The sequence below is a fragment of the Adiantum capillus-veneris genome, chromosome 16, assembly GCF_014529385.1.
Source record: "Adiantum capillus-veneris isolate H3 chromosome 16, ASM1452938v2, whole genome shotgun sequence".
NCBI classification, from domain to species: Eukaryota; Viridiplantae; Streptophyta; class Polypodiopsida; order Polypodiales; family Pteridaceae; genus Adiantum; species Adiantum capillus-veneris.
In genome coordinates, this window is record NC_140946.1 from 101422132 (window position 1) to 101438220 (window position 16089).

General features: G+C 40.9%; 1 protein-coding gene and 1 pseudogene across 1 annotated transcript; one reads left to right on the top strand and one right to left on the bottom strand.

Moving 5' to 3' along the window:
• The first annotated feature begins 1796 nt into the window (after positions 1 to 1796).
• Positions 1797 to 3133, top strand: LOC147439546 (uncharacterized). Its single transcript, XM_086484330.1, has 2 exons — positions 1797 to 2439; positions 2531 to 3133. Exons 1-2 carry the CDS (start codon positions 1826 to 1828, stop codon positions 2691 to 2693), a joined length of 777 nt encoding a protein of 258 aa, XP_086340456.1. The 5' UTR covers positions 1797 to 1825; the 3' UTR covers positions 2694 to 3133.
• A 2295-nt stretch (positions 3134 to 5428) lies between these two features.
• LOC147439547 (uncharacterized) overlaps positions 5429 to 16089 on the bottom strand; it is a 30676-nt pseudogene continuing 20015 nt past the window's right edge.

Genomic DNA, 16089 nt, shown 5'->3' on the forward strand with positions numbered 1-16089 from the left:
TCAACACGGGGCCAATGGTAAAGGGGCCCAAATGAGAGATGGTCTATCACAGAGCAAGGCTAACCAATGGAGCATAAGACCTTAGGGTTAGCTTCATTGAAGACCTCCAATAATGTGTGTAAAAGTCCTTTGACCTTAGGTAAGCTAGGGCTGAGCTTGAGGCGCAGGAACCCTACCCAGCTCGAGATGCTTGTCCTGCTTGTCATTCTTGATGACTAAGGTGCTTGAGGTGCTTGATGATTGAGGTGCTTGAGATGCTTGAGGTGCTTCACATGCTTGAGATGCTAGGGTTGCACTTGAGGTGAGAACCCAGTCCAAGCTTAAAGTGCTTAACAGCCAAGCTTGTGGTGGGAACTGGGCCTATGCATGAGGGGCTTGAGGTATCAAAAAGTCAAAGATTCAATCCCTACAAGGAGGGGGCGAGCCCTATATGAGGGGGGATGAGAGAGAACACCCACACTCTCACAAAAGGCATGCATGGTACAAAGAAAGCAAAAGGGACACTTGTCAAGTTCCTCCTCATGTTGCCCTCATGGTGTGCCTGAAGCCTATTGGTTGGCCACCCAAGGGGTCCAATAATAAATTAAGAGATTTAATTAATTGATTTAGCATTTATCTAGCCTCTCTCTCAAAGGGGAAAGAGGAAAGGGGGACACTTGTCTCAAGGCTACCCTTACTGCTTGTAATGCTTCCTGCTTATGATTGGCTAGGCTTGGAGCGGTCTAATGAGCTTCAAGCATGAGCTACAAGGGGGGGTTGATCCAAGCAAGCTAGGGGGTTGCTTAGGGGGTATGCTCACCCACACACACTCACAAACACTCTCATTGTGTGCTATGCAAAGTGCAAGAGCCCCCTCTCCTTCTCCAAGCAAGTAGAGGTTGAGAGCCTACACCAACACTCTTGGCTATGGAGTGCAAATCCAACCAAGAGCCATGCTTCAATGCTTAAGCTTGCCATCTGCTTCTTCTTCATTACTATGCTATTATGTATGCTAGCAACAAGAGTTATCATAAGTGAGGAACTAATTCTTTCTTCTATGAAATGTTTCTTCTTCCTCTTCCCTACCCTCATTCCCTGCTAGCTCTCTCCACCTTCGAAGGTGTTTGAGGTCTCGGGACTCAGGCTTGGGATAGTTAAAGCTTTCTTCAAGTTTATGTTATGCTTGTGATGCATGAAGTTTTCCATCTTCATTGCATCACCTAGGTCACAAGGAACACAAAGATTGTATTGTAACAAGTCTCTCTTAATGGGAGAAATCATAATACAAATGCCTATTGGAGGGGGGACCAGCTCCACATAATCCGGTCCTCAATTGTTGTCATGTTCTCTAAATTCTCTCTCTTGCAAAAGTATTGTTCATGCCAAGTTAACTAATTGCTATGATTATATTGCTATCTTCAACTATGTTCACCCGTTATGCTCACAAAGTCATTTCTAAAAATTACTCTCATTAGTTTCCGCTACGCTCAAGTTAAATAGGCCAATTCTATTACAGTTTGCTGACATCGGACGTCCACCGTCCATCGTCACCCCACAACCCCGAAACCAACCGAAGCCTAACAGTTTTGGTGTGAACAAGCTCAAACAGGTGTGCGAGCAATACATGATGGGCAAACCGCTAGTTGCACGGCAAACCAGGTGTGGGCCAAAACGGAGGGCTATCGTTGGAGTCTATGGGTGGGAAACAGGGGAAGCCGCTTACATTGACGGCCTTGGGCCGTCAAAGAAGGCGGCCGCGTCATATTAAGTGCTAGCTGCGAGGTGAAATCAACTGCGAAACCCCCCCCCCCCCCCCCCCCTTTTCTCTCTCTCTCTCTCTCTCAGGATGTGCGGGGGCGTCAGAGAGTTCGAGAGCATGCGAGCTCCTCCTGCGCCGCAGAAGGCCGTCTTTCACCGGCATGAGGAAATCATGTATGAACAAAATGCGGAGGATGAGGGTGCCATTCCAGCTCATGCTAAAGATCATACCATCAACACACAGTCCCGTCAGGAAGTCGTAGTAGCCGATGCCACGCCAGCTGGGCTGGCCATCGTGGCAGCCATGGACTCTGAGCTGGTCGAATCAGTACCAGCCACGAGGCCTGCCCGTGGTCCAATCACCAAGCTCCATTTCAGGGCCCATCAGGGGAAGCAGAATCAATCACGAGCAGCTGCAGGGGCCCACGCCGTCGACAAGCTGCCGAGCTCCGGCGGCAGGCAATTTGCAGTTGGCCGGCCGGGTGCACGGTATGAAATCTCGAATGTGATGGCGATCAGAAAAAATGGAGAAGAGAGAGCAGCCAGGAGAAGCTCCATTTTCTGCTCTGCGTTCTCTCCGCCGAAGGATTGCGTGATGGAGGAGATGATGAGTAGAGCCGGTCAGCGCTCTTCTGATTTCATGGGCACCTGCTTCCTATGCCAGCGTCCTCTGGGATCCGGTATAGACATCTACATGTACAGGTAATTAGACTGATCCTAATTAAGCGAAATTGCTAGACGTGGTGATGGGCTCTCTCTGATCTTTGATCTAAACCTCATTATCATGTTGCAGAGGGGACCGAGCCTTTTGCAGCAATGAGTGCCGGTACCAACACATCGTTCATGAGGACGAGCTGAGCGAGCGCTCACAGCAACAGAATTTGCCAACCTGTAAAACCAGAGTTGCTGCATATTCGTCGACTAGCCCCAGCCCCATCGTAACTGTGTTGGGTTAAATTGGGGTTCAATTTTGCTTTCCGCCCTAGCGAGCGTGTATATTATAGCACATTATAGTATGATTTCAAATTTCGGCCATATGCTTTGAGTAACATATGACATAAGGATTTGGCAATCACCCCTTTGAAATAGTGACAAGATTCATAAAACAAAAAAAAGGCAAATTCATTGAGAACAAATCTTTCATGACAATCTTTGGGAGACGATCGAAACATTGCAGAATGTACAAAAGCAGAAACACATATATACAAAGTTGCTAGCCAAATATAATCACGTACATACCCAAAAATGGTAGCATTTCCATGTGTGGTATAGTGTTAATTTATATCTTGAGAACACCATCAAGAATCGGCATCCAACTATCCTCAATCTGTGTAATAAAGTGCTTGTACAAAAACTTGCAAAAGATTATCGTTTTTGCCATGTTAGTTTTGGAAAATTTAAGAGCATATTGAGAATTTTAGTGCAAACTTGAGGCGTATTTTGAAACTTTTTCTAATTATAGGTGTATATTGGAAGTTTTCTCAAACTTGAGGAAGATTTTGGTAATTTTTTCTCTTTGGGCCTCCTCCCCAAGGGGTAAGGCTTTAGTGATGCCTTGCTAAAAGAAATTTAAATGCATAATCTTTTATTGGGTGGAAGAGATAGAACAAAGACAATGATGTTTGGTGCGAAGCTCATGAGAATCCAAAATCTTTTCAGGTTTATGAGGGATGCTTGGCAGTTCAATAAGGTTAACTAGCACTCTTGTGACAATCTCTCCTAGCTGTTTTCGTAAACGGCTAACATGAAAACAGGATGAACTCGTGACTGATCTAGAAGAGCTAACTTATAGGCCACTTGACCTATACTTTGAGAATGGTAAACGGTCCACAGTAGCATGGTGAAAGTTTAACAACTTTTCCCGTCTTCAAACTTTCTGAATGCTCCGGAACCTTGAGGAAAACTTTGTCTCCTCCTTCGAAAGTAGCAAGACGATGATGCTTATCTGCGTACTTCTTATATTGATCTTGAGCTTGCTTAATATTTTGTCTAGGAACTTGAAGCATGTCAAAATGGTCCTGGAGAAAATCCTTCGCTTATTGTACCTTGTCCTTAGCCAACCCCACTGTAACGGGTGATCTAGGTTGAAATGCAATAAATGGACTAAACCCTGTAGTCACATGCTTTGAACTATTATAAGAAAATTTCAATATAGGTAACTAGTCTTCCCAATTGGTTTGCTTCTTGCTAACGTACGCTCGTAGCATATCCTCTAGCACTTGATTAACTCTTTCGGTTTACACCACATCAAGAGCTTGCACTCATCACGTGCATACATAATATATGTGCAAAAGCACTCAAGACTTTGACACTCCCCATGTTGCATCATTTTAGCTCCTGCCCACACTGTGCGAAGAGGGCATCATACAGCTTGTCAATCCCCCCCTCATCGCGTCATTTTGGCTCCATGCGCACACCATGCAAAAGAATCTTGAGTAAACTTACTATTTAAACTTATTTTTCTAAATCAAGTGCAAAAGCACTCAGAGACTTTGACAGTCCCCATGTTGCATCATTTTAGCTCCTGCCTACACCGCACAAAGAGGGCATCATACAGCTTGTCACTTCCCCCCTCATCGTGTCGTTTTGGCTCCATGCACACACCATGCAAAAAAATCTCGAGTGACCTTCTTATTTGATTCCTATGGTTTTCTCATATGTACAAGATATTAGCAAAAGGCCTATTTGGTGCCACACTATGCCTTGTTTGCACAATGGGATAGGGGGTATTTTTAGAATCTCACTACCCCAACCCTCATGTTGTGTGCGTCATTTTTGGAACACCAATTCGGCGCCACACTATGCCTTGCTTGCACAGCAGGATAGGGGGTTCGTTTTAAAATCTCATTACCCCAATCACGACATGGGGTGAAGATATTCCTCAGGGGAATTGGTCCAAACAAATGGTCTCAATGCAGATCATCTAGGGAAGATCTTGCTCACCTTTTCAAAGCGTGATCAGGGATTTAAGGTATAGCAAGTAAAATCTATAAATGGGTCCAAAAAACTTGGGAAATAGAACTCTTTAAGAATGACCTGGTCTTGTGAGGGAAGGTGTTCAAGAGTCAAGCACTTCTCATAGTCACACAAAGTGTGATGTACTGTTATTTTGGCATGTTTGGAAGGCAAGAAATAATCAAATATTTGAGAACACATTAGAGACAAGTAAATTCACTAAGATAGTCCAAGAGAGTAGGGAAGCAGTCATGGCCTTCGGGAAACAGAAAACTATGATGAGTGGAGCAAGGCTGCTACTGTTAGGTTGGTCTCTCTTGGGAGAAAGGGTGGACTTATCACTTACATTGGGGTGGTTCCCCCATCAACTGGTGTAAGGTTGACCTAGGGAAGCTGTAATGGCTCGACTTGAGCATGGTATGAACTTCTATTTTTTTAGCTATGTTAATATAATCCACTCACAATTGAGAGTTTTGCCAAAAAGAAAAAAGGAAAAAAAAGAAGATAAACACACATCATGGATTTTTTCTCGTGTTGATGAGCTAATTTCAAATCTTATATAGCAATGTGGCTCAACAATTAAATTCATAATTGAACATAAAAGCATGAGACAGGGGCTTAAGATATTAAAGCTACAACTCCATTATCATGTCATACATACACATGTCATCCTTGATAAAGTCACATGTGTATACATACACATGTAAATTAATCTATATGTATATAAATGTTTGTATCAATGGCTTATTGTCCATTTGTGCCTGAATCTCAAATGGCTTCCCCTGTTTCCCCTGCTTATTCTAGACCAACAACCAGGTCCACTAGAGCATTCATTAGGGGTCCACCAAAGTGCCTTACCATTATTATTATACACAGCAAAAGTCTCGTCTAGGTTGATGCAAGAAAAACATTATGCACCATGATTAAAGCATTTAAAATCTGGACATGCCCATATTGGTTTGTTTCTACCATCGGGCATGGCATAGTATAGCACCAAATTGCAATCACTTGGCATAATCAAGAAGTATTCCTCACTAGGTGAATATATGAGGTCCGGGTAATTAGTGTTAGCAGCTGCACTCACAAGCACATCGATATCCTAATTCGATGTGATAGGCCATAATTCCATGAGGGGGCAATCTTCTAAAAAATAATCCTTTGAAATGCGGCTCGTTGTATTGCTAGTATTGAACGATACTCATGAAATGTTGTTGGTTATGTTGCTACAAAGATTATGTCCATGATGAGAAGGATGGATCTTATATGTGGTATTGGTGGAGAGTGAATCAATATTTTTGCTCACTACTGAGCTTCTTTTCTGTTGGGAACATCTGCATATTTAATAAATTGTGTGATAAGGTTGTTAAAATGACTTTTTTAGCTAAAACGTAGCTCATTTTGGAAACTGTCCCTTAATCAAAGAAACACATATCAAATGATCAATACAGTCTTCATCTTCTCAAAGACACCCCCCCCCCCCCCCCCGCCCCCCCCTTCGCCTTTTGTGTGTGTAGGTAGTTGTGCCACCTCCATTTTCTTAAAGAAATTATAATATGTGAAAGCTCATCATGATGATTAGAATTGTTATCTGAGCCACCCTCTACTTCTCCTGTGTTAGGAGTGGATGCTCCATGGTGAGCTCCACCTATCCTCTCCACCCAATAATACAATTGTGGAGAGAGACCTTTTTGAACTAAGTTTGGATCACGTGCACTCTCCACCACAACTCCAAATCCAAATCCACTTCTTATTTGATTACGTGTGGTGTCAAGCATATTGTTGACAAATTCCTATTCATAAAAAGTAAAAAATGGTGATTAGTGTACCATACCGAAGCTTAAAGCAGTTTAAACTTATGCAAGTTGAGATGGTGAATTTTTGTTTAAACCTTGATTAAGGGCTGAATGTTGGATATTATGTAATTTTAAGATTACCCTCAAGCTACAATTTTTATAAGATGATTTTGAGGTTCTATATTATAAAATAATCTTATTCATGTGATAATGCAATTTGCGTAGAATGCACATGTTTGACTATGTGTATCATATATGTGGGGAGAGGAACACAATGACCATGCCTCAACAAAGTCGTATTCAATGATTGCTCCAACACCTTGTCCAAAGCATCAACCAGTATCGTAAAGTGAAGGCGTAGAGTACTTGAGATGTCAATATCTATGGAAAATATATATCTTGGTGGATAGTACTGATCACTATGAATAGGCATTGTCATAAAGTCCTCAATGTCTTCAATTGCCTCTTCTCGTGCTTGGACATTTAAAGTGACAAAATTAAAATGTCTTGTTTTTTCAATCAATTTGACAAAATTATTTGGTGAAGCGAAATTTTCTTAAATTGAACATACTTTATCATCAAAATACAATTTTGCATAGGTTTTGAGGTTTATAGATAAGAAAGTGTTTTATAACAAGAACCTGGGCTTCATAGATTTTCGTTATGATAAAAAGACCCAAATCTTGAAAACATTGAAAGACAGTAAAATTTTGGTATTTCAAAGCCTCTTTCATTAACCTAAGGTTATGTGGAAAAATGTAAGGTTTTACAATGTATCTATAGGCTGACACCATCTACTAGGCATTTTTCAAGGTTTCAAACTCACAGGCATCTTGTATTTGAAGCTCATTTGAGAAAATTTAGAGTGTGTAATATCTAGCAAAGGACACATTCCTATGAAAAAACCAATGCAAGTGTGCATATGGACTCTCCAATTGTGTCAATATGATGTATTTGTATACAAATAAATGAGATGAGAAAATGAATCGAAAAGTGTGATTTATTTTAAGATTGCTCTACATATTAAGAATTTTAACAAGCATAGTTTTTGGGCTATAACATAAATTATCAAATGTGGCTTTCATACCCATCAATTACTATCATTTTAAATAATGGAGTAGTGGATCTAGTATATATACAACACAAGAAGATAAAAATTTAGATGAATTGAATGTTTTCCTTGGTCATTAATTGAATGCACAAGTGTTGTATATTTGACCTACATAACTTTGTATAATTAATCAGTCTCACAAAGAATGATTATTTCATATGAGAGTTGCAAAAAGGTCACACACATATATATGTAGTTACCATCGATTATGTTGGGGCTCCTGCAAGTTAGCCGGATGTTCACTATCTTATCAACCCATCACTAACCTTATTGTTTATAATGTATAGAATAAGGAGCTATGAGGCATCATTATCCTCATTGTGCTCCACCCACTCTCGATGTTTTCTTTTCTTCTACCTCACAATTTGTACTTACCACACACTGAACAAATGATATCACATATCAAACCAAAGGGCTTGTGAAGAGCTCAGAGTAGACGAGAGAGAGAGAGAGAGAGAGAGAGAGAGAGAGAGAGAGAGAGAGAGAGAGAGAGAGAGAGAGAGAGATGAAATTCACAGCCACTTAGTGTGTGTGCAATCCTTCTACCTAGTACTCTGAAACCACCACACACTCTACAAGTGGTATCAGAGCTTAGATCACAAATCTTGTGAAGAGCTCAAAGTAGATGAGAGCGAGCGAGATAGGGAGAGAGATTAAAATCACATCCACGGACGGATTTGATGCAGATTCTTTACTATGACGGGAGTATTTCTAGCAGATGACATGCAATTTTACCCTCGTTTCAAATCCAATTATGCTCTTAGAGTCTCCATTTAAACAGCATAATGGAAGGTATTTTCAACCAAAAAAATTTAGCACCCCATTGAACTCTCAATGCTTCTCTAGCATTGTACATCAACTTTGGTTATAGAGGGGGATTAGATGGTCCTTATATAGTATCGGACAAAGAGAAGCAATGGTGTTCTTTTTGACACACACACACACACACTCCGCATCCACAAGTTCTCCCCTTGGCATGCAATCTTAAAGTTATGTATGGAGCCAAGAAGCATTAGGTGAAATTTGGACTTACAAAGGAGCCCTTTAAGCAGTTTGACTTTACCTCTCTCTACCAAAACGGGCGCATGGATAAATTTTTGCAAAAAAACTCCAAAGTTGGCGGAGGTTTGACAGTTAGAATGTCCTCTTCAAGCTCTAACTACTGATGTATAGCACGCCATGATATTCCTCATATTTTAAAAGATTCTTTTTTTAATTCACTTAAAAAAGAATCTTCTAAAATATGAGGAATATCATGGCATGCTATATATCAGTAGTTAGAGCTTGAAGAGGACATTTTAACTGTCAAGACTCCGCAAACTTTGGAGTTTGTTTGCAAAAAACTATCCAGGCGCCCATTTTGGTAGAGAAAGGTAAAGTCAAACTCCTTAAAGGACCCCTTTGTGAGTCCAAATTTCACCTAATGATTACTGCTTGTATATGTGGAAGTTAAATGATGCTTCACTTATCATCTTGATACTTTATGTTTATGATACTCATTTCCATAAAGGCTAAAGCAGAGATCTCCATTTTGAAGAAATCACTTAGTATGTAGTATGATGTGAAGGATTTGGAAGATGTGAGTCACTTTTTTGGGTATGCCTATCAAAAGGGATTAGAAATGTTGAATATTAGAGTTATCTCAGGAACGTTCATCCACAAGTTCTTGTAGTGTTTTAATATGCAGGAGGTAAGGCTACATTGAGTACACTAGTGAGGGATATGCAAAACTTAGCAAGCATGATGCTTCCAAAGGATGATGTTGAGAAATCAAAAATGATAAAATTTCCATATTATTTGACGATAGGAACTGTCATGTCCTCCATGGTAGCCACCCAACCAGACATTGCATTTTTTGTGGGAGTGGTTAGCAGATTTATGGTAGATAGTAAAAGAAAGTATTGGGAGGTAATGAAGCACATTTTAAGATACCTTAAGGGTATAATAAGAAACTACTTACGATCTGGGGACAATGTTGCATCTATAGTAGGTTACACAGATGCGAACTATTCAGGTCATGTGGATAGTCAACGATCAATGTCTAGCTATGTATTCATATCTACTTGAGTAGCCGTATCATGGAAATCAAGTCTCATCAATTCCACTTTGACTTTCAACACAAAGTTAGAGTATGTTGAAATATCTAGTGGGAGACTTTGAAGCTATATCTAGTGGTAGACCTTAGCATTTACCAAACTTCAATGTTCCATTGAGATATTCGAAGTGCTATAACACAAAAAATAAACCTCATGTTTCACTCCATGTCAAAACACAAAGAAGTTAGGTAGCAAGTGATGCAAGACATATTGGCTAGTGATTGCATTGAGATAGTCAAGGTTCATACAGATGAAAACCCTCCAGATGCTCTTACGAAGATCCTAGACTTTGAGCGGGTTTTATATTGCGTTGAGATGATGAGTGTTCAATGAATGCACTCAAATGCTTCGTAGCTATACAAGTTGTTCTTACATAGGCCTTCTTCTGCAAATCATTTGTTACATATCCCAATTTCATGCCCCATCTACACACAAACTCTCTCTCTATACATCTGTGAATATGATCTTTCTAGAAGAAATCTTGACTCAAAACTATCTACCCTTCTACTTGCTTATGTCACTCTCAATGTTTTTTTAGAACCCAAGCATTGTGTCACACAATATTTTTGAAGGCAATGACTTATTATTTCAAACATTTCCCAGCTTTTGTGTGGTGTAAGGTTGGGTTCAGATCGTGTATCCAAGAGGAAGCCACATGTGCATCTAGAGGATGTTGCAAGAGTTTATTTTTTGTAAAAAATATGATTTGTTATGGGAACCACCTTCTACATGAGAAACCTCACACACGGACACTAAAAGATTCAACTCTTTTTTCAGCATAGATCGTAGGTATGGTTTGTGTGCAGGTCTGTGCACTCCTTGCCGCACTGTCGAAGCAAGGGACTTGCCGATACACCGTGTACGAGCCGCAAACGGCTCCAAGCACACAACTAGTTTAACTAGTAAGCTCAAAGAGGGCAATGGTGTGTCACTCACCGCCTTATGCTCCTGCCGTAGAGGATTCCTCGCCGCGAAGAAGAGGGAGACGCCGCTACGCCGCGCTCAACCGCCTCGCCGCCGTCGTGCTGCCGCAACGCTCGATCGCACACACACTCTCACACTCTCTCTCTCTCTCTCTCTCTCTCTCTCTCTCTCTCTCACGCACACACACAAGGAGATGGTGAAGGAGAAGGAGGAGATGGAGCAAGAGCAGTTTCTATTGCACAATGAGAGAATGACTCAATTTTAGGTCTAATTGGCTTTTATGTGAGCTCACCCCATTCACACTTGGGCGCCCATGCTTCGCCAACTAACCCTAGCATGTTCGTGTTAGAGTGCGCCTCTCATCGGCGATCACTCTACCTTTCCCTATTGGACCGACAAGCCCGGTGCCTGACTCTACTTAAATAAATAATACGGTTACAATGTCCGTCGTAGGTGATAGGGTGCCCGTTAGCCACGAGGGTTAACATTGCCCCCCTTCCTGATGTAGATTCCGTCCTCGGAAGCTATTGAGTCGAAGCTTGGTATGTCCATGTTGTAGAGCATCTAGATTTGAATCTGCAAGGCAAAGTCACTGTTTTAGCAAGCGGAATTATATTGCCATAAATCATGAGGGGAATGTAAAGTACATGTGGAAATGAGTAAATGCAAGATTTATGAAATGTTAGACTGCCATTAAGGACAAATAAATTGCACTTTGAGTTAATTAATTAATCAAGAGTTTTGAGCTTATGGGTGAGTCTATCAATTAGTTAGCTATGACTAAGGTTAAAACAACTACTCTAGTACTAGCTAAGCTAAGAAGATTATCTAAATGCAAGATTCCCTAATTATGCTTTTCAGCTTTGATTAGCCAACTCGCTCTCACAATTGCAAACAAAATCTTGAAATGTTAACTGTAAGCTCAATGGAAGTCTTTTAATTTTTTATTTTATTTTTTATTTTTTTTAATACTTTTTTACTTTAGGTCACAATCATGTGACGTGTGTGCTTATTTTGTATGTCCGGGGTTTTTTGCTTCTCAAGGAAAAGCGCCCACACTGGGAACCTCTAGGGCTCTAGTACCATAGACAATACATGTGAGTGAAGTACCAATTCAAGCCAGGATTTCTCTTCCAGCGTAAGATTTTTCATTTGTGGCACTTATGTTTTTTTTTTTTTTTGCTTCCATTTCCTTGGTATTCGCACTAGTGTTTTTTGTTGTTTCAGTGAGCAAGCCTTTCTCTGCCTAAAACATTCCTAAGGTCTCAAATACTCGGATAATTTTATTAGCTAGGCCTCGTGGTCAAGTAAATGAGTTAACCTAAAGTCACGGTCTCCTAATCTCCAGGCTCATCCATAAGATTAAACTGGAGTTCAATCAACTTAAGCAAAGCCAAATTTATACATCTATAATGGCAGATAACATCATAACTATTGCACTCAAACAAAGAATGAAAAATCATTATTAGCAATTACACATATCCACCAACATGAATCATGGAAAGTAGTACACCTGGAGGTATGGAGTGGCTCATTTCGTTGAAGCAGATGTCCTCAGCCATGTGGATGGAGATCCATATAAGTCCTACCTAACACATCCAAAAAGAGGCATTATATCTCTAGGAGGCATGTCAGTGTGAAAAATTAAAACTCCTAAAAAACAAACTCAAAACACAATTTAGACCCCTAACCTACCTATCTGTCACCCCTTTTAGAATCAAGGAAAGAGGATATTATATAAACCGGGTGGACACCCTAAGGCTAGGCCTCTATCCTCATCATCTAGATAAATAAAATCGTTGTCCGTGAGGCCATAGTCTTCCTCGGTCTCTATTAGTTCCTCTTCATCATCCTCTTGTGCAAGCATGCTAATCAAGAACCTCGCGATGCGTGGATACTCATCTTGTGCAAAAGAATAAGCATGTGCCATTGGAGACACATTCACTACTGGGTATGGATCACTAGTTAGCCATAGACGTATCAACCATTCTAACTCCTCAAAATTTCTCTCACATGCAAGGCTCTCTATCAAATCCCATTCGCAAGAAAGTATAGGGTAGCATACGTAGAATACTTGAGGAAAAGACAAAGGGTACCTTTCATCAAAAATAGAAGTGCATGCCTCTGGTGAAGTAGCCATTTCTGACAAGACAGATAGATTTTGTTAGGCCTTTAAAACATAAGAGTTGTTTTTGTGTGTTGCTTGAATTGACACAATGAATTTGGACTTATATGTAAGATCTGATAGGGTGCTCTCTCGTTGCTAGTCGCTCTTGCTCTTTACTATTTTTGTTTTTTGTGAGTATAAGGCTATATATATACATTCCCTAAGATTGGAATTGAGAGGTCAGGGAGGAAGGTTGAGAGGGGAGCGAGTGAATGATTGATGTTAGCAAACACTCCCCCCTTCCTTGGGTAGATCATACCTTTTGGAAGGAGGTCGTCACCTTTTGAAACCAATTGTTCCAAGTTGTTATGGGTGAAGGTTTTAACCAATAGTTTTCGACCGCCCTATGCGTTTCATCTAGTTGCAAGGGTGGTAAGGTACTCTCCCATGATTTTATTGGCAACGTTGTTGTAGGTGGTGAACTTACCCCGGGAGGTGCAAACTCTTTTGTGCTTGTATGGATATGTACAGTGGTAGGTGGAGGTTGTGTCGAAGCTTCTATTTGCGTATAGGAACTACATGAAGAGCAAGAAGCTTCATTTGATTTCCCTGTTCCTGAGCTAGGTGGAACAAATCGTTCTTTCTTTGGTACCCAAACTAGCTCTAGATCGGGTGTGTAACATTCCATGATTTTTTCCTTTCCGCGATTTTCAATTTGTTTTGGAGCCACAGGATTGGGTTTACATGTGCTAGGTGACAGGTAAGAGTACACTTTACGTTTGGGCACCCAGATTTGATCATTTCCTTCATAGTATCCTTGGGCTTCCAATAGTCGTTAGGAATCCAATGCAACGTTTCTTTACATTTCTTGGAGTGAGTGGGACGGTTCTTACTAGGTTTCCGTTTTTTTGCATCAACCATGCTCACTACAGAGGCTTTAGGGACCCACTTGTATGTTTTCTCTGTTATATTAGGATGGTTCTTGTGTGTCTCAAGCTTTCTTTCAACTACATCAATTGAAGCTCTAGAGAGTTGGGCTATGGGGACGTATGGTTCAACCTCCTGGACATGCAATGTCTTGGGTTTTATTTCCTTAGGCAATATCTCAGGGACTATGGCTTGAGTGGTAGGGCTAAGAGTTGGTTTTTGCGTTGTAACACCCCCAATCCCCCAATCAATAGTGCATTTGGTGGCTATCATCCACGTGCGGCCTAGGTTTATATTACCCTCCATAGTTCCAGTAGGCATGACCAAAAAGTCTTGAGCTACAATTTCATTGTCATAACTGACAGAAGTGTGCCAGATTCCAAAAACCGTAGTTTTTTTCTTGTTGACACCCTTGACTTGGATAATACTCTCAGATAGAGGTGGCTTCCCTAACTGACACCACACCCCATAGGATAGCGGATTATATTTAGCACCCGTGTCCAATAAGGCGTTATATAGCACTTTTCCATAGGCACTATTTAACTCAATAGGGTATCATAGAGGTGTGTCAGAGTCCAACCCCTCCTCTTCGATTTCCACGTGGAATGCATTTGTGACTCCAAGGTTAGCCTCTCGTTTTTGTCTTATACGTTGTTGTCGCTCCTTAGCCTCAGCTTGAGCTTGTATCTTGTTTAACTCGGTTTGTGCTTTGGCGGCCTTCTTTTGATGAATGGCCCGTAGTTCTTCTTGGCTTAAAGGATCATAATATCTTTTGAATTTACTCCCATTGAGGAATCCAATGGTTTCAACTCCATCAAGAGTTTCCACACGAAGGGTACCTTGTGGGGTAATTTCACATACTCTATATGGTCCTTTACCAGCATATTTCAACTTTTTCTTCTCTTTACGTACTCCATACATAAGGACTTTATCACCAACTTTGATGTCCTTGTCCTTCACATGGCGATCAAACCACTTCTTTCTCCTATCCTTTTCCACAAGAGCATTTTGCACAGCCAACTGTCTCTCTTCGTCTAGTTTTTCTAAGATATACAAACGCTCGGTTAAGGGGTTACCATTCCATCCTTCTTGCGAAGCTACCCTAAGACTAGGAATGACAAACTCCCAAGGCATAACCGCTTCTTGGCCGTATACCATTTTGAATGGCGTACAATTAATAGCCACTTTATAAGCAGTACGATAAGCCCATAGAGCAGATGTCAACTTCAAATCCCAATCAATGCGATTAGCTTCTACCGTCTTGGTTAAAATAGAGATTAGAGTCTTGTTGGTGCTCTCGGCTTGTCCATTAGCTTGCGGGTAATAAGGTGTAGACTTATGGTGGGATATCATAAAGGTCGTGGTAAGCTCTCTTATTACCTCATTTATAAAATGGGTACCATTATCACTAACAATTTCAAAAGGGCAACCAAATCTTGTGATAATGTTCTCAAAAAGAAACTTAGCTGTTGTCCTCGCGTCAGCTTTTTGTGAAGCCTTAGCTTCAGCCCACTTTGTTACATAGTCCGTAGCAACTAGAATATATCGAGATTGAGTGTTGCGAGCTGCGGGACTAATTGGACCTACAAAGTCTAAGCCCCATTTTTCAAATGGTTGGGTTACTTTAATAGGATGTAAGGGCATTCTGTATTTGCGCTGTGGGGTCTTGTAACGTTGGCACTCATCACACCCTTTCGCAAAAAGTGATGCATCCTTAAATAAAGTTGGCCACCAATAGCATGATTGCAGCACCTTTCTAGCAGTCAGGTCTCCTGAAAAATGTCCTCCTGCTATGCCCATATGTGCTTCTTGCAAGATATACAAATATTCATCCTCGCGGGCACAACGCCTAAGAATATCATCCTTGCCTAATCTATACAGAGTTCCGGCAATCAAACAATAGGGTTCACATTCTTTTACTAGCCTTCGAGCGATATCCTTACGAAGTTCCTTGGGTGGAAAACCATTAACTAAAAAGTTAATAATGTTCTCACTCCATTCAGGCATAGTCTCAACTATGAATAGGGAAGTATCGGGTAATTCATCATCAACTCCTGTAGGGGCTTCACCATTGGGTATGCGAGACAAATGATCAGCCATGACGTGCCTTTTACCGGGTCTCACTACAATCGTGAAATCAAACTCCAGAAGAATTAACAACCATCGTGTGATTCTTCCTGTGAGCATGGCTTGTTTACCAGATACAGCAACGCTTGATGGTCCACATAAAATACAAACTTGTTTGCCAGAAGGTAGTAGCGAAATTTCTTTACTGCATAAACCATTGCCAAACCTTCTCGCTCTGTAGTGGTGTAGTTCCTTTCAGCATCGTTCAATTGACGGCTTGCAAAGCTAATGGGATAGTCCAATTTATGTTCTCCTGGTTGAGTGAGAACACACCCAATAGCAAAGTTTGATGCATCAATATGCACATGGAAA

Excerpts from the sequence above, each read along its gene's own strand:
- LOC147439546 (XM_086484330.1), top strand. The coding sequence starts at position 1,826 with ATGTGCGGGGGCGTCAGAGAGTTCGAGAGCATGCGAGCTCCTCCTGCG. Across the intron at positions 2,440-2,530 it reads ATAGACATCTACATGTACAG|AGGGGACCGAGCCTTTTGCA; the intron begins GTAATTAGACTG and ends ATCATGTTGCAG.